Below are 25892 nucleotides of genomic sequence, written 5' to 3' on the forward strand. Positions count from 1 at the left end.
TCACAACATGTTTGAAATTTATTTTGAAATAGTAATAGTATAGTATAGAGTGAGTGTTGAGTTTTGAAAGAAGAAAGAAACTCCCTCGCATGTGGGAATTACATGCATGTTGGCAGAAGACCAAACAAAACAAAATGAGCAAAAGAAAAAAATGACCAAAAGAACCCAACATTATTTATTAGGGAATTAAAACGGTATATGCCTTAATAACATATTTAAAATGCATTTAATATAATGGTGTCCTAATAAGTACAGTGTATATGAGTCATGTGGTTTGTGTAATCGAAGAAAATATATATTTATTACAGTATTACATAATTATTTAAAGGGAAGAATCATTGAAATGGAGCATTGTGTCTCGTCATTGGGTTCAGCTGGTGCTGGGATGAATGTTCTTGGTGGAGTTGCCTCTTCCTGTGATGGAGCATCACACTTGATTTCTAGCTCCCTCTGTACGTACTATAAGAGAAACGACTCAGGAGCAGAGGGACATGGTACTTTCGAGCTGGGTCATTTATAGTGAAGACAATCTGCAACAAAACACCAACATGAAAGAGATCAACAATTATAAATAAGACTCATAGCCATGATTGTTAACTGCATGCCTATATGCCAAGTTAAATGAGGGTACACATTAACTGATCGAGTTACACAAATATTGTAAGGTAAAGCCACAAGCAAGTAAAGCAGCATTATGCCTAAGAGTGGAAGATGATGATCATGTTGGCACACTGAGCTTTATGCCTTTCCTCACCTCAACATATGGGTAGAAGCCGGTCTCTCCCATACTCTCCCAGTACTGAGCAGTCTCAAAATGCAATCTATACACCCCAGAAGTAAACACTTGTGTTGTGATGAGTCCTGGGCAACGTCCATCAGCATTAGTAATCCTTTAAGACAAAATATGATTTAGGACTTATTAATGTAAATATACATTAGCCAGTGGCAGTTTCCTGTGACCATATTTTGGGACTATGTGGCAGGTGTTTTGCTTTTGTCGGTTTCCCTCCGGTTATTACCCAGTGGTTATGAGACTCCAGGCATTAGAGGAGGGGTCTTGTCGATAGAGACTGAGGGCTATGTTCGCACCAGGGACACCCATTGCAGTGTTCAGCACATGGGTGGTCAAGGGACTAGCCGGGCCGGCCATTGCTGTGAACTACAGAACAAGAGCGTAATACTTTCAATCGATGTGCTTAAATCTGGAGAATTCGCATTAGACTACAACATTTAGCTGGCAAAAACATATTCACACGGGACGAATTTTCTTAAAGTGATTGGTTTTGAATTATGTTAATACATTTATTTTAAAATGTTCAAGATCACAACACTTTAATGCCCCATCTTACGTTAATTTAGCTCAGCTCTTTTAAAGTGTTCAGAGGTGTCAAAAACTAAGTTGAAATTTGGCATAGAAGAGTTTTTAAACATGAATTTGAATTTTGTGCTTTCTGGGAACCTTCCTGTATTGAAGCAATATCTGGGATTTATTTGGGAATGCAGAGTGAAATTCTGCTTCCCAACACCAATGATAATAATGTGTATTTTTTTAATGTAAATTTATACGTTTGTCTTTCATCTATTTAAAATGTTAAATACTTCAAATACAAGTAGCAAACTGTACATGTAAGTTGTGAGTTATTATGTATAAAGGGAAATTGAATTACCATGTAATTACCTCAACTAGATTCTCTATTCTATTGTATTATACATCTATCAGAAGTTTTGTGCTTACCTTATTTCCAGGCAATATATGACCCTTGAGTTGCTGCAGCCTGGACACACTCATGTGTGCTGATAAATAAACTGGTTTAGTAAGTTTAACCCAAAAATATAAAATGTCATAGTATATTAAACAGCATCAGAGGTTTGTCACATTTTCCTTTTGCGATTCTGCACATGCAGTCCTCAAATGCTTATCTTTCTGGTATTTCTGTCAACAGAAGGTTGTGCAAGAGCTCTTTTAGTCACACTTTGAACTCAGTGTAAACGGATGATGAAAGTGCTCTGCTCAGAGGCCAAGGCACAGACAACTCATAATAAAGTAAAAGGAAAGATTTATTTTCATTTTCTGACAGATGTTTGATTTAATGAATCCTAAATACATCGACAACTTCATGCTCGAATTCTATAGGTTAAGACACATGATGTGATACTTCCTCTCACCCCCCACCCCCTTTAATTTTAATGAAATTCAAACCAGTGTTCAATGTAATAATTATTCTGTAACACATAAGAACATGGTGACTGTTACATCAGGATACTGGATTTATTCTTGGAAAGTACTGCTGTAATTTATTTTAACTCTCATGGACACGTTTCTTATCCCAACACAATGATGTATTTTCAGTATAAACGTTGAGCATATCAGAAAGTGATCTGACATTTAGGGCATAATAAATATGTATTATGCTAAAATGTAACTATTATTTTGTCAAACATTTGTCAAAAAAGTCTGTGACATGAACTGGGGTACACGTCTAAATTATAGGTCCATTAACTAAGCTTCTGCCGGAGCTTTCTACATCACTCGGAGACTTTATCAACAAATGGAATGTGCTTAGTTGAGGACAGTGTGTCAGTAGTAATTTAAATAAATCGTATCTTAAAATGTATACTCTTTTTTCACGTTTTATTTGCACCTTTTACACTTAAACAAAAATGTTGTTGAATATAAGGTCACATAAACCATCATTCCTTCCTCCCTGTGGCCATATGTTAGTTATTAACACCGCCTTTAGCTAAAATGGCTTTTCAGAGACAGAGGATGAATATCTGGGAGGAGAGCAAAGACCCAAGACGCAGACGTCTCACCTCAATAGGAGAAACGCGCTGTGGTCCAAAGATGTAGCTGTGACTTTTATGTTGATGGCTGCTCAGACAGATGTGTTGCAGATGCTGGACAGTGAGAAAATAATATACGGTGTTGCAGAAAAGAATGAGCTGCTGCAAAAACTACTCACGCTGTTTGATATGGAGTACAATATTATATAATTCATAAATGTCTGATTATTTATATACTGTAAGAGTGTAAGTGGTACAATTTTGAAGCAGTACTTTCAACATGTTATGATTTCTGATACTTAACATTATTTCCAGCGGTTATTTCTCTTTTTCCCTCTGTGTCTGTCTTGGTGTCTCAGAAAAAAAACACACACACTCCCATGTACTGTATTTATACTCCATATGAAAATACCTTTACTACTGGGACAATGAGTATTTTCACTTGGCTAATCTGAAGAATGTAAACAAAAAGATGTAACATCATAGGAATAACATTATTGTTTTCTTTTAAAAAAACACATGAGAAGTCCTAAAGCAAGATTAAAATCCGAAAGTACAACAATTACAGTAAAGTTTACAATAATACACAAAATGACACACTGATCGGGGGCCTCTGCATATCTTAAAAGTGCCAAATCCATGTTAGAAGAGAGGAGTAACATTTCTCTATCACATTTAAAGAAGAGAAAATACATTTGTTTAGAGAGTATAACATACTGATATTTACAAGCAGACAACAACATGTTTCTCCTCAATGATCAGCATCACTATTCAATCTCTCAAAGATGACTGATTTAATTTGACTAGCTAAATTCCTATATCTTAGAAGTATACAATAAAGAGAAAATGTGAGTTGAGCATCAACAAAATGCCTTTTAGAAAGATTACATTTGAGAATGTTGCGATTCTTTTTGCTTTCACAGATCAAAATACTTCCACCAAAGGAATTTTCATTTTATAGAACATGCACACACTATTCAGAAAATTATAATATTTAAGTAAGCTGTTGACGTGGTTTAGAACTGCCACACTTCATTAATATTCCTAGTTATATAATTTATCTACATTATTCAATTAATTTTCTTGGGAAAAACTGGTGAAACAGCAGAAACACTGCATCACCTCCAGCAACACAAGTTATTAATCTAAATTATTGCTATATGTATGGCCTGATGCTGGCATGTGCTGCCTGTTTCAGAAGAAGGTTAGAAATGTGGACACGATAAATTGGTAAGCTACTTACACAAGGTTTAAAATCAGAAATCATTTTGTCTCATTTGGATTAATACTGGAATATTAGTGTTTGCTTAGGCGGGATAATAAAAAGTTACATTTCATTACCGTTCTTCTAGTTGTCCACTCTCACTCTCACAATCATCAATCTCAATCATTTTTAATCAGATGTGCAAGTACTTGGTTTGTGTAAGTCACCTGTGTCAGTGTTGTCGTGTTGTATGGTCACAGAAACCAGGCTGTTGTGATACAATGACATACATGTTTTGTGTTATCTGATCATTTTAGTGTTGTCTTGGCGTCTTTTGTTCTCTTCCTCCATGTTTGGCACTTCGTCCATGTCTTCTACGTCTTCTCATGTTCCTTCCTCATATTTCCTCCTCTGGGTCAGAGCTGTGGTTGCTCATCTGTAACAGACAGACAGACAAAGACGGGACAGTGAGAGACAAAGAGACATGTCACTGAACTGCAAGCTCACAATTACTCAACTGAAATGAAATGACGACACACGCCCTTTTATTATGATTTACGTTTTGAATTTTTGGGCAAAACTGAGTTTTCTTATTGTTCTAAATTCTTCTTCTTTCATTAACAACAAGGGATCCTGACAGACATACGACTTCAGACAAATCAACAACAATTGTGGCACCATTTAAAACGTTGTGATGAATATCAGTTACGCCAGAAACCAGAATCGACTAGTTGTAAGGACAACAGAAGGAAAAGGGACGGCCCTCGCCGATACGCTTTTCAGTCGTTCAGAACAAGTGCACACAGACTTCAGGTGCATTTACCGTGTGGTGGTCATCATTGGGCTCCCTCGGGTCAGGTTTCTCTCTGTGGATGCGATGGCGGGAGCTGGGTGGAGAGAGGGAGGAGAGGGAGTGCTCGGGGCTGCTTGCAGACAGAGCGTACAGTGAACCAGCTGGACTGTCCTCTCTCAGGGGAGACCCTACAGCACAGCAACACACAGGTGCACACATGGAGTTAAGGTCACGTTTCCTTTGGAGAAGAAAAAACATGTTTTCTGTGGTTGAAAGACACAAACGAAAACTTCTGTGCACGTGTAACTGACTTTGTACTTGATGACAAGCAGAAAACAAGAGTGGGAGTGACAGGATGAAGGACAGATGAGGAGATAGCAAGAAGGAAGGGAGAGACAGCAGAGCTAGATAGTGAGAGGCAAGGGAGAGCTGAGATAAATGAAGACGAAGAATAGAGCTATCCATCGCCCGGCGTCAGTAAAAGAAGGTAGGACAAACACACGCATACACAATGTGCTGAAGATGTGCAGTAGTTAAGACTTGTTTTCTTTTTCATACACAGTCTAATTGTATATTCTCAGCTTGATCGTGACTTACAGGCAGGGGTGGACACCATGTTCAAAATAACACCTTGTCGTAGATAAAACATGATAAAGTGCCTCCATGAATGCCCTTATAGTAGATAAAACATGATAAAGTGCCCCCATGAATGCCCCTATAGTAGATAAAACATGATAAAGTGTCATCTTAAATTCCCTTATAGTAGATACAACATGATAAAGTGTCCTCTTAAATGCCCTTATAGTAGATACATGATAAAGTGTCCTCTTAAATTCCCTTATAGTAGATACAACATGATAAAGTGTCCTCTTAAATGCCCTTATAGTCGATACAACATGATAAAGTGTCCTCTTAAATGCCCCTATAGTAGATACATGATAAAGTGTCCTCTTAAATTCCCTTATAGCAGATAAAACATGATAAAGTGTCCTCTTAAATGCCCCTATAGTAGATACATGATAAAGTGTCCTCTTAAATTCCCTTATAGTAGATACAACATGATAACGTGTCCTCTTAAATGCCCCTATAGTAGATTCAACATGATAAAGTGCCCCCATGAATGCCCTTATAGTAGATAAAACATGATAAAGTGTCCTCTTAAATGCCCCTATAGTAGATAAAACATGATAAAGTGCCTCCATGAATGTCCCTATAGTAGATAAAACATGATAAAGTGCCTCCATGAATGCCCTTATAGTAGATAAAACATGATAAAGTGCCCCCATGAATGCCCCTATAGTAGATAAAACATGATAAAGTGTCATCTTAAATTCCCTTATAGTAGATACAACATGATAAAGTGTCCTCTTAAATGCCCTTATAGTAGATACATGATAAAGTGTCCTCTTAAATTCCCTTATAGTAGATACAACATGATAAAGTGTCCTCTTAAATGCCCTTATAGTCGATACAACATGATAAAGTGTCCTCTTAAATGCCCCTATAGTAGATACATGATAAAGTGTCCTCTTAAATTCCCTTATAGCAGATAAAACATGATAAAGTGTCCTCTTAAATGCCCCTATAGTAGATACATGATAAAGTGTCCTCTTAAATTCCCTTATAGTAGATACAACATGATAACGTGTCCTCTTAAATGCCCCTATAGTAGATTCAACATGATAAAGTGCCCCCATGAATGCCCTTATAGTAGATAAAACATGATAAAGTGTCCTCTTAAATGCCCCTATAGTAGATAAAACATGATAAAGTGCCTCCATGAATGTCCCTATAGTAGATAAAACATGATAAAGTGACCTCTTAAATGCCCCTATAGTAGATAAAACATGATAAAGAGCCTCCATGAATGTCCCTATAGTAGATAAAACATGATAAAGTGACCTCTTAAATGCCCCTATAGCAGATAAAACATGATAAAGTGCCTCCATGAATGTCCCTATAGTAGATAAAACATGATAAAGTGTCCTCTTAAATGCCCCTATAGTAGATAAAACATGATAAAGTGCCCTTTTGAATGCCCAAAAACACATAACATTTTTCCCCCCTTGTTTCTTAGACAGACGAAATCTGCCACTGGGTTTCCTCAGGTTGTTGACATAATTGAATCATGAATGTGTAGAGTACAGATTTTGTCGTAATTAACAGACCATCCACCTCACCACCCACCCACACAAAAACGCACACAAGCTGTTTATATATTCGAGAGAACCTTCCTTTGTCTTTGTTGCTTCAATTCCTGTTGTTTCCTTTCTTTTTGTAAATTGCTACAGGGCCAACAACAACAACAACAACAACAGATAAGCAATAATCACATGTATCTCAGCTAATCTCTTTGCTATTTTTGATCTTGTCAAAATAACTGATTTTCATCCACTGCAAAGTCCCTCTGCCTGATATTCAGTGTGTTTTCTTTAAAACAAGTTGAAAAAATCTGCCAGTAGATGAAAATAGTTTCCACTGTACATTTTTATATCTTAGGAATCTTTCGTCTTGATTTTTCTGAAGCAATCCGACTTACTCATTTAGGTCTCAACAACAGACTATGTAGAAAATGTTACTCAAGTAAAAGTACAAAAGTAGTATCAGCCAAATGTACTTGTTGGTGCAAATGGCTTCCAAGTATTGAGATTTTTGAAAATAGTTATTATGCAATTCTATATTGTATTTAATTAATAATTGATCTACATTTAGTTCCAAAGCTTTGGAGTCATGATAATCTGGTTAGTTGTTACAATAAATGATCCACACAACCTGAAAATACTGAAGAGGCTCGCAAAAGTGATCTGAAAAAATCTGAAAAAAGTATGTTGACAATGTTTAATGTAATGTACTTTCCTCTCTTACCTTCTGTATTCAGTGCCAGACCTCTGTGACTTTTCACTATATAGTATATTCACAGAATAATACTATAGGCCTCCTAGTATAGACCAAAAAACACAGTTTTAATTGGATCAGGTGAGTTTTTTTAAGTTGTTCGTGAACAACACAGGGACCAAATGTTAATTCTATACTCGGCTCAATGCCCAGTACCGCTCTTCCTCTCTTATCTCCATCACCTTTTCTCTTTTTTTTTGGTCTCCTCATTTTTTAACGTATCTTTTCCTTTCTTAAAGCTGCGCTTTGATTGACAGTCATTTCACTTTAGTCTGTAAACACATATAGGGTGTAAAGGGGGTGAAATAAATGCCATTGAAATACTATCTAGTTACCTAAATCCCGCTTGCATGGATTCAGCTGCGTGTCCGGTTCTAGATTAAAGGTTAAAGGTTGTTTTTTAACAAGAACATGAGAGTGTGGCAGCTACTCAAGGAAAGTGCACTTTACCAAATAAGAGTTGGTATAAACTGTGTCTCAATTAAGATTCCAGGCAAACCAATTTCTTTCGGAAGCATAATAATGTCTTGTGAGGTTCCTTCCCGGAGCCGGAGCTGTTGTTGGCAGACCCAGGAGCGGTCTTGTGTTCAAGCGGCAACAGGAGGGCAGCAGCAGCTCTCCCTCCATGCACTGCTTCCTCTTGTCCTTGATGTGTGTCTGTTTTCTGAAGCTTTTTCAGTCAGTTCCTTTAGCCACACTGTTTGTTCAGCATGTTCCATAAATTGCTCACATCCATAAATCCAGTCAGCCGCACTCCATTAGAAGCCTCGCCTCAACTTTTAATAAACAAATCGGTGACTGGCTATAGGTAAAGTAGTGGTGGTGCAGTACATTCCCATCCCCCAGTGTCCCCATGGACACCGATCCTGAATCATTTCGATTGGGGTTGTGACTGGTGGAGCTAATCAAGCAGAAATCTGAAGGTGGCATATAGCCAGAGTCCACCTAAAATGTTTTTTGATGCGCAAATAGATTATCTATCAGTTGATCTCGCAGCTCCCCGCCTCCACTGTCTTTGTGAATGAATGTCTCACCTTTGTGGTCACTCCTCTGTGTGTCCATTTTGTCCAGACTGTCGAGCAGTCCATCGATCTGTGTCTTTATCAGAGTCAGCTCCTTTTTAATCACCTGCAACTCCTCCAATCCCACTGCAGGGATGAAGACAGTAAGGATGTAAAGGACATGAGGAAATTATTACACAACCTGAAAATCTCTGTCGGGATTAGTTAGACATATTGGGAAAAGCACATATTTGCTTTCTTGCAGAGAGTTTTATGAGAAGATGCATCCCAGACAGGTATCAACCACCTCATTTAACTCTCTGCAAATAAGCAAATAAACATATTCCTTAAAATATATAACTATTACTACAATTAACTAGTAAAATGTGACAGTGAACGAAGAAAAGTGCACTCAACGTAAACCACTTCGGGTATCCCTTATTAAAAAAGTGAATGTTAGCATTTAACTTTCATCAGCATGCGCATAACTGATTTGAGTTTCTGATTTGAAGGATTGAGTTATGGAGTCAAGCAGCCGTGGTTTTGAATATAGCTAATTTTCTCCACTTCATCGTTTCTCTCTTCAAAGAAGCATCACAGAAACAAGGGTTAAAACTTTAATACTCAGAGATTGTGTGTTGTGACTGCAGAAAACTACACACAGCATATTTAGTCCGTGACGGCATTGCACTGAAAGGATGAGAGGCAAAAGGTTTGTAATGAGGTTTATATGCATCATTTAGTTGTTTATGTTATGAGGCATTCCCCTTGCCAGCGTTTTTGTCACACAGTATACATCTGCGTCATCTAATGCAATCTTTTTTTTTACTTGAGGAGATTCATATTACTCACACTTGGCTGTGGATGAATTAGTGGAGTGGGCTCTGGAGCTTTTGGAGTGGGTTCTGTCTCGACTGCGTCTGTTCCCAGAGGAGTAGGAGGAGGAACGGGGCCGCTTGGCCAGACTGGGTCCCAGTGGCAGAGGAGACAGGGAGGCCGGCACACGCTGGTAGTCATACACCCTAAAAGTTCAGTAGATACAATTTTAAAACAATTTGTCTTGCAGCCATTTTGCTAAATTAGTTGTAATGTGTGCTGTGATTTTATGCAATCCAAGTGTTTGTCTAAAATCAGGACGGAAGAGAGCCTGCTCACAAGCATGAAAGGGGGAACATGTTGCCAATTATAGATGTATTTTACTCATGGCTGCTTGTGTTGAGGCATCATTTAAATATGGGAACTTAAATGAAAAGGAAAGAGTATTTAAAAAAAATCAGTTTATGTTCCCTTCAAATGTTTATCAAAATTGAACAGGTATTGTATTGGCACTAATGTTGAAATAATTTAAGCTCAGTCAAATATCAAACAAGAGGGGGATACAAGGTGGAAATAGAGGTTATGAAAGGAAATATGTGACACTTATGAAAAGCATCTGTTCAAGCACCTCATAGATTTATATTTATATTCTATTTTCTTTTCTTTTTTACTTTCTATCTCTGTTTCTGTCTCTGCTCCTTGCCTCCTCCCTGTGGACAGCTCCATGTCTCTGACTGTCACTGAATGTAATTGCTTCTGTCATGGCCGATCAATAGCTCGCTGCCGGGATAGTAGTGCTGGTGACACGGGGAGTATCGCAGTCAGACTCTATAATGCTTACAGGAACCACACTGTGGGTTGTTTGTGCATGTGTGTATGTTTCAGTCGAAATGGAGGTGATGTTGTGACTGAAGCAGAAAGTGATTCGATCTTAACACTCAGGCACACAACGACCAGGTGAAAACACCGCTGCCGGCTTCAAACCCGCTGACCGATCAGGAAGAGCAAAGCTGCAAGAAAGCGTGGGAAGGCCAATCAAATCTCTGTATGATTATGTTGCTGTTCATTGTAGCAATGAGAGAGAGAGAGAGAGAGAGAGAGAGAGAGAGAGAGAGAGAGAGCTCAAAGAACAGATAGCCAGGGTTTTTTACTGTGTTCAGCAATTTAAAGAAAAACATGTTTAAAAACCATATTACACGAATACCACAGAATAGAATGGCGCTTGAGCTGATCCCATGATGACATTGGGCGAAGGAAAGGGTCACCCTGGACAGGGAGCTGGTCCATCACAGGGCACATATAGAGACAGACAACCACTCACGCTCATATTCACACCTGAAGCTATTTAGAGTCCAATTAACCTAACATGACTTTGGACTGTGGGAGGAATCCGGAGAACCCAGAGGGAACCGGGAGCAAATTAAATCCCAGACTTTTTTTCCCTGACAGATCTGAACTGAGTGCTTTTTTAGACCTGCAGCTACCAAAAGCTGAATCATTCTGATCAGCTCAATCTGTGTGTATCTGGATCAAGGACAGTCTGAGCACATCCTAAATGGTTTCTGCAAAGCCGTGAGAGTAAACAGCTCTGCTGCTGTTTGATGCCAGCCAACAACAGGAGGGCAGGCTGTCAGCTCCGAGGACTTGGAGTCCAACGGTAATGTAGATTACTGATAGCCAGTTAGTTGGCCCGACACCCTGAAACCTTTTCTCTATTTTTCTCTTTTTACATTACATTACATGTCATTTCATGTCTCTTTCTTTCACATGTTATATTCACCGAAGCCTCTCTACTTGCTTCTGAGATTTCTGTGTTTCTTCTCACATCCACAGTATGTCACATATGGATGAAGTTTATTAGGCCTCCATAAGTGTGTGAGATTAGTGGCTGTGAGCGTTGTCCGTGCTGAGAGACACAGAGACCAACGATTTATGGGAGATTAAAGTCCTTTTAAAGCAGTTTGCAGGAGCAGATGATAGACAATGTGTTGTTACAGTAGCTTTGAAGTGTCATCTCAGAGAACGGAAGCTCAGACAATGAGAGACTGTAGACGAGTGAGGATTACAGAAAAGTGTGTGAGTGTGTGTGAGAGAGAGGTGTTTGTCTCTATGGATTAGACCCCACAAGGAAAGCAGCTTTGTCAGCTTGAGCTGTTATCTGTGTTGAAAGACACTTTTCTATCGCGTTCGCACAAGAGAACAGCGGACCAAAAAAAGATATTTCTCCCTTTCGCACGTAATGATGTTCTACAAAATAAATAAACACACACACACACACACACACACACACACACACACACACACACACACACACACACACACACACACACACACACACACACACACACACACACACACACACACACACACACACACACACACATGCACACTTACGCTTCCACACACAGCTGTCGATAGTGCTATACTCAACAGCATGGGGAATAATCATGCACTCTGTTAAAAACAAATTGAAAATCAGTGGTGAGTGTTCCCCCTGAGCATAGACGGCAAAATGCAGAGCGAGGCAAAAACAAAATGCAAAAAACAAAAACAAAGAAAAGATGACAAGTTAATACTCGGAGCAACAGAGCATTGCTATGTGCAAGAAAGGCAATGGAATAAGGTGTGTATTCTGTGTATGTGTGTGTGTGTGTGTGCGTGTGTGTGTTTGTGTTTGTGTGTGTGACTGCCTGCCTGCTTTTATTCAGATGTGCTGAGTGGAGTGTTTGTGACTGAGGCCTGAGGGTGTAGGAAGGTCCCTGCACAATTTCAGTGGAGGACCAATAATACAGAGTTACTCCGAGTGGAGCTCAGTTTAACTGAGTACCTCATCGCCCTGACTACTGCACTTAACTGCACTTAACTGCACTTAACTCGCTTAACTGCTCATAAAAAAGGTAAACGCACACTGCAAAGCTCGTCCCCTACAATATGCTCATCTTTGGTGTTTTTATTGAAGGGCATTGTGTAACCCTGATGGGTGGTTGTTGTCAATCTGTTCTGGCAACTGGTAGGAACTGCACATTCACTTTGTCAATTACAATTGTGTCTCAATAATTCACAAACTATAAATGCCTGAATCTTTGTCTTTTAGAGAAGATTTTATTTGACTTTGTTTCCAGACTAGTTCTTTCTTATGCCCTCAATTTGGTTTAAAGTGTAGACACATTAAATAAAAGCAGTTTTTCCTTCGCACACTGACACAGTTACAACTTGAACACTTTGCAATATAATAGTCATTAGCTGTCACTCTTATTATGAACACTGATGTGAAATGAACAAAGAGATCATAAGTTAATTTGTATTGATGGAAAATACTAGTAACCACTATAAATCAATATACTATGTAAGCTGTCACAATATCAGATTTCCACAACACAATGATTGTGACCAAAATTAATATATATTGTAAGAAAAATGCTATAAAATTCATTGCCAACTTTGTTTAGTGTTAGTTTAGTTTCCTTTTTGGCAAATTAATTACAAATGTAAGGAGGTGGAGTGAGCTGTCACCATAACCACCATATGTGTGTTATTAATAATTATTCAATATTTCACTGTCAATATGGTATATCGTTCCCCCTCTCCAATGTGATTTAGAGCGATGTGCTGCTATAAGCTCTGAATGTCTTGCCTTTATAATGCAAGGCAGCATCTGTAACGTTACATGGATGCAGCTTTAGCAAATGATATAACTAAGTTTGCTAAAAACCGAGACGTTTGAGATTCAGCTAGAGTTACCACGCTCGAACGGGATTACAAATCACAAAGGTGGGTGTCTTTTCAGAAAGTCTGCACCTGCGTGTCTGAGTGTAACGAGTGAGCTCCTGTCTGTAGAGTCGTAACAGGTAACGTTGTAAGAACAGACAGGATGACGGACGGCTGTGTGGCAGACAGTGACGGGAAGCGGAGACTATTGGAGACAGCCAAGGATGAACAATCCACTTTAGCCTCTTCCTTCAACCTCCCGTGACACGCAGACAAGCAATAAGGTGTGTGTGCTGCCATGCGTGGCCTTCTGACATCACCTGTCATTGTAGTCCTCGTGGTAGCTGTCGTAGTCCAGGTCGAACTCAGATCTGCGGGTGGAGAAAGAGACGAGGGAGGTGGTTAGTAAAGTATTTGTCAAAAATACGCCATGCGTTCCTTACTGGGCCGATCACACATTTCACTTAACAAACAGCAAGCTCCTCTGGCGTATCAGTGTGTGAATGTACGTGAGGCTCAACAGATTTACACGGTACAATCGCTTCATCTGGAAAGAATGCAGTGTTCATGATCTCCAGCCAGCTAGAAAAAGACATTGGATTTGTTTTGCTGCAGCATCCAAGATAGAAAATCCATAGAAATTGTGTCGTGTGCCAACTGTACCACCCACTGAACATCTCATCTGATGGGTGCGCTTGGTGAGGTGAGGCAAGCAGTGAGGCCGGTGAGTGATGTAACGGGAGAGAACTGGGCTGGAGAGTGTACCTGCATAACAGAGCAGAGGAAGTGGAGGACAGGAAAGTGACACTAAGCCAGAGAGAGATCACATTCTGGTGTGTCAGACCTCAGCATTCCTCCCTAATCCACACACAGAGTCCATAATAATCCCTTAATGTTTCCTCCCTCCCTCTGTCTCTGTTTGTCTCTCTGACTGACTCACTCCCTCAATCCGTTTTTGCCATTCTTTCATTTCATAGGTTCTCTTTGGTTGATCTGACCTCACTCTTTCCATTCAGAATCAGAATCAGCGTTATTGTAATTTGACTCCGGTTACGCGTACGCTCTCGTCGTACATACATGGAATTTACAAATAGCAGGATAAATATTAAAATTCCTCTTTCATTGAGTCTTGCACTTCAATTAAATTCAAGAGCATGACTTGCAAAATACGTCATTATGTGCCTTGTTAAAATAAAGCAAATATATGATACAAATGACGATTTCTGCATACTGTTATTGCATTTAAGATTATTCAATCAGTACATCAACATTTACTTAAACTCATTTAATTTATTACCTCTTATTATCTCTCATAAACACTGTAAACATGAGTTTATGGTCTAACTCGCTAGTTACAAGTATTCTTCAATCAATACAGTATGATGTTACTTTAGTAAATTATGGTCCAATTTAAAGTAAAATAAATGACTGGGAGTTGTCTGTGATTTTGTCTAACAACTTTAACCCTTTAACGGTAGAGCAACAGAGATCCCTCTCCCCGGATGGTTATAACACATTCATTACATATGACAGACGTCATTCATATAATGAGAGGAAGCATGATGAACAATTTAGTGTGTTTTCAGTTCATAAAAGTTCATTGTAACCATCCTGGCTGCCTAAAAATGTCTTATTTAGCGTTTAAAACAAAACGTCAGTCCTCAAACCAATGGGTGGCGTCACGGTGATTGCGTCCAGTTCTTTATAGAGTCTAAGCTCAAACCTGCAACAGCTGACCTTTTGGCCACTTGAGGGCAGTGAAAACAACAACAACTCAACATTGATATACTATCACCTTTTAAGTTGATATGGTGAAGTCGATACACATCCAGCAGTTATGGAACCGTTATCATTTATTATTATCATTTATTTGCAGACATGTTTTTGTTCACCTGATGGGTGTCAGTCTAACGTTTACTTTAATCAGCTACCTTTTGGTCTGTAACAAATCCTGATGGAAATATTTAGCTCTTGAGCTGCTAAATTCTGCATTAATTTCATCAGCTATAGTTGATATAACCGTGTCTGCGTGGTGCTGGGCATGTACTGTACCAGGGCTCCAGACTGCGACCAAATGGTCGCATTTTTGCGCAAAAATCAACTCACGCATGCGCGACCAGTAAATTAGCAATTTTTTGTTATTAAATATTTTTGTTGTGACTGTGTGTGAGAGGGGGCTAATGTGAAAAAAGGAGCGCCGCACGCGAGGGCCCATCGGGAGCGCGCGAGGATTTGATAAAGTTAGCGGATGATTTAAGTGACTTCCATACATATCTGAAATCAAAAAGTAAAAGTCCTAAATGTGTAAAAAAAGCTTTAATGTTTGAGTTGCTTTATAAATGTATTTCATCATCCTAGGCAATAATGCTAACACATAATATAATGCTTCAATCAACACCGTGATCGGTGGTTTGTATTATCGGGGATCGGAGATACTGATTTTCAGTGATGTGGGTGATATTATCGGATCATCGGCCTGATTATCGGTCAGATCGATCGGGTCATCGGCAGATTGGCCACATCGGGTGCAACATGCACATGCTCAAGGTATGTTTCTCTTAATATGTTTAAACTCACAGTAACTAACTTAAGAGTTCTCTTTTGTAATGTTGTTTTTGCAGTTCATGAAGGCAAATAGGAGATTGTATATTGTCAAATTATTTATTTATCAGTAATACAATGATGGGAAACTGAAAACTTTGCAAGTCGTGTTATGTTGTGTTTCCTGCAGAGAGAGAAAGGCCAAGGCGCTTAAAACGCTTTTAGCGCCAATCCACGCCTCCCGGCAAAAAAAAAAAAAAAAAAAATTAAAAAACTAAAAACTACGACGACGATGCATGTGTGCGCTTCGCTGACGTTGTTGACGGAGGGTTGAGGGGGGGTAGAGAGGTATTGGAGAGTTCACCCTTTTATAATAGTAGGGAAACACTGGGATGATAATGATAGCTTCTTGGTCTGAACTGTGATAACTGTGGTGTGTGATGTGAAGGGACCGAGCTGCTGATCACACACACTCAGCTCATCTGCGCATGATAGACGACAGTGCGCGCGCCAACATTTTTTTTTTTTTTTTTTTGGAGCAATCAAGACCCCCCCAACCAACCCTGTGTGTGTTGTTCGCCTTTAAATTTGCTCTTGCCCCTAAAATTTTAGTTAGGGCCACTGTGCCCTAAAAAAGTGTACAGTGTGTCTTTTGAGCTTTTTTGCTGAAAACAGCAGGTGAGTGTGGTAGGAACCAAGAACCAGGAACCAAGAACCAAGACAGCAAAGCTGTGGGCCAGAAAATCTAAACAATGAGCTCAAAGACACTAAACGCTCTATAGAGCTGAGGGGAACTACAGTTTGATTAATAATTCTCAATTAGTTAGTCGAAGAGCGAGCCTTTCAAATACTTTGAGTCTTGGTTAAATATATATATGTATATATTTTTAAATGTACGTCATTTGCACCAAGAGATCTGTGCCACATTTTATAAAGACTAGTTCTTACCATAATATATATTTACCTCCGAGTGACAGCCTATGTCTAGAATGTAGATAATATATTGCTAAAAAATCTTTTTGGGAAAATAACAAACCTAAAGTCCTTGCCATCTGTTTATCTATCACTCAGGGAGGCAGCGACTCTCCTGGTTGTTGTCATGCTGCTCACCTCAAAGAAGAGATGCTTTTTATTGTGCGTCAGGATAAACAGCAGGGGACTAAACCAAATACTTCTCCACATTCGGAATTACACACAGATCTCCAGATCTAAAGTGTCGACTCATTTTGGAGTGAACCGTAATCCCGTCTCCCCCGGTGTTGTTCTCATGGGCTCTTTTCTGTCTCATAGCAGCTGGTTTTCAGAGCTCAGGATGCAGGAAACCACAAAATGATTCAGTGCTCATGTCTGAGCTTCACACTTGCCAAGAATAAGAAACACAATTTGAAATCTCATTTAAAGACTTCCCTCTGGTATTTTAAATGGAGTTCTACATATTGTAATAGCTGTGTCTTGATTATTTTGCATTTTGGGACACAAAAGTAAAAAGTGTATTTCTAGTGAATTGTCCCTTAACAAAAAGCCTTTATCCTGTACTACTGGAGGACTCGCAGAAAGGCAGAGGACCTGAACTCCCGGGTCATCTGCTCTCCAGGGAACGTCAGCCAGAAGAGAGGAAGAAAATAACTGCTAGTCACCGAAATCTTCACTGGGGGGAATATTGCTGCCGCTGTTTCGCTGTTTGTTTTTCTAGCATTGGCGTTCACTGATTTACCTTCATCATTGTATATTGTGTCAGAGTGTTTGGGGCACTGCGGTGGACACGGTGATTAGCAATTGTTCTATCTTCAAAAAATATATATTTAGCTTTCATTTTTTTATTTGTATTGGCCTTGTTCTGTCTGTTGCTATTTCATGCATTAGACTCCCTATTTTTATCAAATATTTCTTCATATCTAAATTCTACTTTACCCTTATTGTTATTGTTGGTCACTCTATCACTTAAATAAAAAAAGGACAGTGAAGCTATGGCAATGCAAATTAACTTTACGTTTTACTCATTACTCAACATGATTGAATAATATTTAATACAATGTGCACATTTAAACTGTATATATCACATATATCATGTTTGTTGTTATTTAACCACTGTTGAATAATACATATTATTTATTCATTTATGACCGGTATTTTCATATATTTAGATAAGTTAAATCTGTGACAGGTTAGCACACCCCATGTTGACTGTAATTAAATCCAAAGTGAGCCTCCAAGTGACTGGGTCACAGACATAGAGATAGAGAGAGGGAGGGAAGGAGAGAGAGGCACAGAGAGAGAGAGAGAGAGAGAGAGGGGCAGATGGACAGCAGGGTCACTAAAGGCTAATTAATTTCTTTTCATAATTTATCAAGTGCCAAAGCAATCCATTAGACAAGGCTGGCTATAAATCATCTCAGCCTCAGCATGCCTGTGCATGCGTGCGGGTGTCTGTGTGTGTGTGTGTTTGCGTACGTGTCTGTGTGTGTGTGTGCGCGTGTCTGTGTGTGTGTGCATCAGCCAAAGACAAGTTGCTTTTGGTGTGAACAAAGCAGCCCAGAGAATTCCCACAACATGCACTTAAATCCATCCGTTTCACTCTGAACAGCTGAATCTATGAGAGAACATCAAAGGTGTGTGTGTGGTGTTTGTGTGTGTGTGTGTGATGAATTATCAGAGATTTAGTTCAATTGGCTTCGAGCCTTGACAGATGCAATTTAAATCTAGCTGACAATGCATCAAAGTGACATTTTATGTGAGATTCTTGTTTTCTCTATTGTGGTGACATCTTCGGTGATAAATATTCACTGCTGTAGTCTTTTCTCCTGCAATTCTTTTCCACTCTATTCACAGCATTGTCAACACTTCTTTAAGTATTAGTTGACATCATATCTACACACAACGTCATGTCAATAATGGCAGAATTTGAGCTTGTCTAAAAGTAAGATGAAAATAAATCTATAAACAAACGTGATGTAACTGATAATATACATGGAGCAGGTTTGTGTCACGGTATTTAACAGACAGGCAGTTGGACAACACAAACTGAGTATGGGCCGAACCGGAACAGGTCACAGAGTATTTTGACACTTAAAAATATCAACAATTCTGGTAAAGAACCACAGCGGCATTCATCTTTAACATCTTTTTATCTTTGAGTGTTTGTCAAGGAAAATGTTTTTTTTGGTCACTTCTGCTTTTTTTGATAGTGAGAGAGCCAGACAGGAAAAGTGCCTCTAACCTGTGCCGCCGCAGTGATGACTCATCCCTATTTTTGAGGTTTCGGCTCGAAATAACATAGCCAAACTTAAAAGGGTGTATCTCTTCAACCCCATTTGAATAATGTTGGTCTTATAATAAAGGCAACCCATGAGACCTTTTGTTCATATGTGCAAATATTAGTATACATGTTAATGGTTAATAGTAAATAAAGATGAAACACAGCAAAAATAGAAGTTTCAGGTTAGCCTAGAAAAAAAAGCACTTTCAGGATGATTATCTTTTGGAAGGATGCACAGAAAAGGCCTAACATCACCCATATAATAGCACCACTTGTGGACAGTCTCTCTACACAATTTGACTTTGAAAAAGTGAAGCAGAAAGCAGCTAGAGAGTTTTTAGTAAAGAGATTTTAGGGGAGGTCTCTAAAATGTGCATTTGGACACATTTGAGCACCATCTTTGCCATTTGAATTCTCTCATATACCAAACCCTATATTTCCCTTTTATATTCCTTATGGTGTTTAATACATCCAAATACATCAGTCGGTGGCTTTACAACAGTAAACCACAGTTAAAAGAACAATAATGCGCGCATGCGTCCTCGTGCGTAATGATCATTTTCCTCTCCTTCGCTCCTGAGCTTTTTACGCACGCAGATATCTCTGCCGGGGAAGGGCGGGTTAAAAAAACGAGACATCTTTGGAATTGTTAGAGCCAATAGAATCGATTGGTACCAAGAAAAAAAAGATTGACAGCACTGTGAGCCATTTGGATACAGAAAGGTGTCGCCATCTGTGAAACGTGAAATCCGATATGCTGAAATTGAACTTCCTCAAATCTGATTTTCACGTCTTCTCCAAATGTCCGCCATGTTTTTAAAGAGACAGACACATACACAGAATATATATCAGTTTGAATTCATTGTCAAAAATCTTTTTTTCTGGAAGTTTACTGAGAAGGTTCTTGAAATAACGGAGTAGATGTCAGAGGTTTTTCCAAAACCCATTCTGCGATGCTCTTCAAGCAGCAGTTAGTCTTTGTAGCAGGTGAAGAATTATCTAAATGTCCACATCATATAAAATGCAGATGTGAGTTTTGCATTCATCCCTGGAAATGAACCATTATGGGTAGAATAGTCAACTGAATCTATCACAGGATAAAATGGAATTGTCCGCATACAGATGTACTGTATGCAGAAATTATGCACAAAAGAGACAGATTATGTTTCTTTATAAATAAACAGCACAAACCTCAAAATAAGTTCACTATCCAGATTATCTAACCAAAACACTGACTTCTAGTTGATAAGCGCTCTTAAACCATTTCCCAACATCACTCTTGAATATGACAATGTAATCATTCATTATTATCTATTGAAATAGAGGCACCTTTTACCGCTCTTATTGGACTTCAGGGGTTAAATGTGCTGTGAAGCCTCCCAGCATGCTCTGTAGAAAAGGATTAATGAAGATGAGTCTCGTGTTATGTGTGCGCCTCCACTTTAAAGAGTGTTAATGTGCTCCTCATTGTGTTTCATAATATAGCCATTGTTTTTTCACATCTCACCTGTTACACTGTTAGTCATGGGAGCAAATGCAGTCCGACTAGAGTGATGCTGTGTGACAGTTGGTGACATTCTCAATGTGAATACAAAGGCGGGTTTATTGCTGAGCTTATGGTGTGTCTGGTGCTAACAATAAATCTTCTGCAGGTCAAGTTTTTGTGAACCCTAGCTCATCATATTAATGTAACAGAGCAAAAAAAGTACAGTTGCCAAAAACAATTAAATGGAATGAGAGATCAAACATCCCAGACTACACGCTTCTCTCTCTTTTATTTCTCCTCTTATTAACTCCTTTCTGACTTTTTCACACACAATCATCAAACTCGGTTCTGTCACGTGAAGAAATAATTCTAGGATGAGACATACTGTATTGCCTGCGTAAAAATTAATCCAATGCATTTGTGTCTCCATGCTTAGATCTCTGTAATTCTTTGCATACTTGCCTCAGCCAAAGAGCTGCAGCTTTCAGCTGGTTCAAAACACTACAGCTCATCATCTAACAAATAGAAAGTACAGGGAGCACATTACGCACTCTATAATCTAGCCGTGGAGTTTAGAGCTAAATAAAACTCTGGTAATTACCTATCAAGTAGTGCAACATGGTGAAGTACCTGAGAACATGTCTGGATTGTTCGGGGTTGTGGGGTTTTGCGCCTGCAATTTGAAATAGTTTACTTCATATATAGCACCATCACATTTAAATTAAATGTTTTTATTCCTTAATGTTTAAAGTCTGATCATGCTCATCTTATTTCTGCATTACATATACAGGACTGTCTCAGAAAATTAGAATATTGTGATGAAGTTCTTTATTTTCTGTAATGCAATTAAAAAAACAAAAATGTCATGCATTCTGGATTCATTACAAATCAACTGAAATATTGCAAGCCTTTTATTCTGATTTATTGCTGATTATGGCTTACAGCTTAAGAAAACTCAAATATCCTATCTCTAAATATTAGAATATCATGAAAAAGTATACTAGTAGGGTATTAAACAAATCACTTGAATTGTCTAATTAACTCGAAACACCTGCAAGGGTTTCCTGAGCCTTGACAAACACTCAGCTGTTATAAATCTTTTTTTTTACTTGGTCTGAGGAAATATTAAAATTTTATGAGATAGGATTTTAGAGTTTTCTTAAGCTGTAAGCCATAATCAGCAATATTAAAAGAATAAAAGGCTTGCAATATTTCAGTTGATTTGTAATGAATCCAGAATGTATGACATTTTTGTTTTTTTAATTGCATTACAGAAAATAAAGAACTTTATCACAATATTCTAATTTTCTGAGACAGTCCTGTATGTGTGTTCTCTGTAACAAGCCTGCCTGCCTCACTTTGTGCTAAATGGTTTTAATAATGACACACCGTACAATTTGTGTTGTAAAGCACTATAAAAATACCAAATAGTTTTATTTTGCTAATAAAGGAGCAACAGAATCCTGCACCACTGGTCAACATACTCAGATTAAGGTTTAGTGCTGAAACCTTTTGAATACCATCCAATAGCAAACACGTGTGTGCAGAAACCTTTATTATTTATATTTGACAAACGTGAATATGTGGATAAGTGATATGTCTCGAGCTCTGACCAAGGTCCGTGTGATTTAACAATAAACTGTGTTTTGGCAATGAAGGCAAGTGTGCAGATGGTTCTACCTTTTGTAATTGGACATTCAATATTTTTTCATGCATTCTTTTTTCAAATATAGATAAATAGACAGCAGGTGGATGAATGTGAGAGATTCTAATTAATTAGAAAATCAAAAGAATCTTGAGGATTTGTTGTCAGGTCATAAAATGACTGAACAAGAGACAAAGAGCTTTGCTGACAATGAGCATTTCCTTATTCACTCCAATTATAAGTACCAGCAGTGACTCCCAGAGCTCCATATCCTGTGAGGGGACATTTTTTTGTATTTATATTGCGCACGTCATATTAAAATGCAGCGAGACATGATGAAAATCCAGCTGATGAAACCTTAGGAGAGGTTACTCGACTGGAGAGAATACAATGTGGGTCGAGAGCAGCGAACAGTTACTTTTTCCTAGGAAAAAACTACAGTATGTTTCCATATACGGCAATCAGAAGAGATAAAGAAAAACATTTTTGGTTTCAGTAAATGCCCCAAAATACAATAACATTTAAGTAGTGGAAAGAATGATGACTCTTGTCCATCGGGAGCAATAAACTTAAATCGATGTTGGATTAATTTACCAATGACCGCAATTGTGTACAACTGTTAAGTGATCATTAACCATCACATTGGCGAATAACCTTTTTTGGTTGTTGATTTGTATGTTTTGGAAGACAGAAGAAAACCATCAATATGACAATAGTAGCATCAGATACTTTTATCAGATACTTGTGTGTGTCACATTTTGTCATTTAATCAGAAAAAATGCATTGAATCTGAAATAATACTTGTCGATGGTGGTAAATATCTTCACTTGCATGTTCTTGTCAAGATGGCCCATATCCAGAGTAAAATATGAGAGAAAAAACAAAGAAAGCAGAACAATCGAGAGCCAACACATTGGGATACAATCCACCTCAACACAGAGAGACTCACAACAGCATGCAGTCAAGAAGAAATGAGATTACTGTGCGTAAAAACTAAGCAGAGGTTTTTTTCTTGCCTGTATAAAAAAGAACTACATTTGTGGTCATGGATCGACAATGATGGGAGAAACAGAAAGAGATAGAGAGAAAGAAAGATACCCTGGGATGTTAAGGCTGAGTATGATCAAGATGAGAGCAGAGCAGCTTTGATTGGGGAGGAGGGGAAGATGAAGGGAGTGCTGGCAGCTCCTTCTCTCTCTCTTTCTTTCTCCCTCTCTCTCTCTCACTCAGACACTCTTGAAGGACAGACAGAACTAATCTATTCCCTCTTTCCCAGTCATTTAATCACTGTCGCTGTTATTCTCTCCTTCATTCACAATTTCTTCTTTTTTTTCTTTTCTGGAAAACGCCCAACTGATGCTTCAGATTTGCCTGTTTCCAACACACATGCATATAAGCAGTCGCACAGACGATTGCAACAACATAACTGAATCATATTTCACTGATTGGTTCGTATCAAGTATTTTCTTCAGGTTGGGGTTTTGCACACAAAGACTTTCAACCATGTGAGAAACCTTCTATACGATTAACACTGTGGCACTGAAATTATACCTTAAATGTCTCAGGCTCCATTTCATTATCCAAACCGCGTATCCCGGTTCTGGGGAGTCTGGAGCCGATCCCAGCTGACATTGGGAGAAGGCGGGGTTGACCCTGGACAGGTCGTTGGCCTGTGGGAGGAAGCTGGAGAATTTGCAGGGAACCCACGGTGCCACGGGGAGAACCAGCTAACTCAAACACAGAAGGACCAACTCAGGACCGGGGATCGAACCCGCACCCCTCTTGCGATAAGAAGACAGCGCTAGCCACGCCCACTACACACCACGGGGCAGCCTGTCTCTGGATCCATTGAAGGCAATACTGCAAATCAATGAGCAAGCCTGCTTTATGGCAATATTGGATTAACTGGGATTGTTCTTATGAAGTTCTTTGATTTCCCCATCTGACATTATTTGGTATTCCCATTGAGTTTTTGTAATCAATAACATTACAATATGAAATCACCTTAACCCTTAGACATCCATACTGTTGCACACACACACACGCACGCGAGCCGCTCGCACACAAACAGTTTTTACAACTCGTCCTGAGGGAGAATTACCCTTTCACAAAGAGCATCTTTATTATTTCCTGAGATCCTACTTAAACATGTAGCGATCACACACTCCGCTGCTTTAATCAATGATGTGTGCAGGACAGTCGCGATCAATAAGGCATTACCATGTAATCTGCTCCTTGACATTCATTCCTGCTTGGCCCACTGCTCTGCATCATGTGGATGTACTGCATGTTCTGTGACATGGCGATGTACAGCTAAAGGCCGGTACATGAGAGGTACGAGGGTCACGACACCTCCCGGAGCTCATATATAACCATATCCTGCATGCATCAAGGTTAAATTATAGCCCGGGAGAAATGTATTCCGTTGAAGAGGTTGAGGTACATAGATAAGGTTTTTTTTTTCAGATTGCACTCATCCTTCCTCACTTTAGTTTAAGTACCTCTGAACGGCTGACAGCCCTTTACGTTTGATTGCAGCCACATCAGAAAGAGGAGCAGGAGAGTGCATTGACAGAGAGGAGCTGATGATTGCTGCTGCATCAATAAGGCTTTGAACAGGGACCCGGACTACAGCTGGAGCGTTACAGGCAGTACCTATCAGACAAAAGACATGCATCAGGGAGCAGCAGACTCAATAAAGGCCGTCTCAAAGGAGAGCGAACGATTGTGTCTTCCTTTGTCCCATTTGTCCATCACAATGCATCTCTTTTGTCCACTCAGAGGTGAACTCATCAGTGGTAAACTAACACTCAAATGGCAGAAGCAGGCAGAGCCAACTTGCAAAGGTTTCAAACGAGAGTGGATAAAGTGGAGAGCACAGGGAGGGCGGATAGAGGGTGGAGTGGTTTGTTAAAGAGACAAGGAGGATGGGGACAGAGAGAGGGATGAGTCAGATTCCCCGACAGCTGTTGGGGTGTGGACATTCCTGACTGATGCAGCCAGCTTGTAGGATCAGCCCTGGCAGGGACAAAGCGGGTGTAGCATGGTATGGTTACTGTTTGATTAGCCAAAGAATGTCAGAGTTGGAAATAATAAGAGAGTCTCATGAATCAGCCTTTGTTTTTAGCATCATTACAAGCAAACTGTGGTGGACAACTGACCATTTGACAAAACCGATTGATACATAAAGGCGTTTTTAAATGTGTTCCCATCAGGGATGGAGACAGTGTCTTTACAGGCTGTAACCATTAAACCCTAAGCCTCCATTTACCACCAGGCTTAGATTTCACAGCAACTAAAGAGGGTCAAAAGACTCAAGAGAAGATCTGCAACACCAAACACACAAGAGTAGCATATACCAGAAAGAATAAACACTGATGTTCAGATACAGCATGGAGGAGAGGGGCTCACTGTACTGACCCTGTCCAAACAAAAGATTAACATAATCTGCCTTTCAAATCAGGCGGTCATACAGGTGTTTATTGTGAAAGCCCAAAAGCGCTTTTATATTAATTACTTATTTAGCACACCTGCAGGACAAGATATGAATACATGAATAATACTGTACATGCTTTGTAGTCACAATGAAAACACTTTATATAATCCAGTCTGATCTGGTGGTACAATTGGCCTCGGATACATGAATACAAAGCAAGTTAAAAATAATATTTAAAAAAAAACCTGCAACTTTCAATGACTAGAAAACATGCAGTATAATCTGTGTGTCTGTGTGTGTGTAGTGCAGTGATTCCCATACGAGTGT

General features: G+C 39.1%; 2 protein-coding genes across 4 annotated transcripts in view; both read right to left on the reverse strand.

Moving 5' to 3' along the window:
• Positions 1-162: 162 nt before the first annotated feature.
• LOC130192877 (5-hydroxyisourate hydrolase-like) lies at positions 163-1890 on the reverse strand. Its single transcript, XM_056413058.1, has 4 exons — positions 1736-1890; positions 1020-1159; positions 755-890; positions 163-530 (listed from the first exon to the last, which is right to left on the reverse strand). Exons 1-4 carry the CDS (start codon positions 1787-1789, stop codon positions 441-443), a joined length of 420 nt encoding a protein of 139 aa, XP_056269033.1. The 5' UTR covers positions 1790-1890; the 3' UTR covers positions 163-440.
• Positions 1891-3160: 1270 nt separating this feature from the next.
• Positions 3161-25892, reverse strand: part of si:dkey-234i14.2 (heterogeneous nuclear ribonucleoprotein C) — a 39002-nt gene continuing 16270 nt past the window's right edge. For 2 of the 3 annotated variants that reach the window (XM_056412837.1, XM_056412838.1), the window contains exons 3-7: positions 13522-13572; positions 9530-9699; positions 8711-8824; positions 4812-4969; positions 3161-4424 (exon numbers count right to left, since the gene is read on the reverse strand). In XM_056412837.1, coding sequence (XP_056268812.1) covers positions 4386-4424; positions 4812-4969; positions 8711-8824; positions 9530-9699; positions 13522-13572 — 532 coding nt within the window. In that variant the 3' untranslated portion in view covers positions 3161-4385. The remainder of the gene's footprint in view (positions 4425-4811; positions 4970-8710; positions 8825-9529; positions 9700-13521; positions 13573-25892) is intronic. The other variant, XM_056412839.1, reaches the window with a different exon arrangement.

Source organism: Pseudoliparis swirei, chromosome 4 (genome assembly GCF_029220125.1).
Source record: "Pseudoliparis swirei isolate HS2019 ecotype Mariana Trench chromosome 4, NWPU_hadal_v1, whole genome shotgun sequence".
NCBI lineage: Eukaryota > Metazoa > Chordata > Actinopteri > Perciformes > Liparidae > Pseudoliparis > Pseudoliparis swirei.

Coding starts and splice junctions, on each gene's coding strand:
- LOC130192877 (XM_056413058.1), bottom strand. CDS start 1,789: ATGAGTGTGTCCAGGCTGCAGCAACTCAAGGGTCATATATTGCCTGGA. Junction 891..1,019: donor TGGAGTCTCATAACCACTGG/GTAATAACCGGA, acceptor TTTGTCTTAAAG/GATTACTAATGCTGATGGAC. Junction 531..754: donor GCTTCTACCCATATGTTGAG/GTGAGGAAAGGC, acceptor GTTTTGTTGCAG/ATTGTCTTCACTATAAATGA.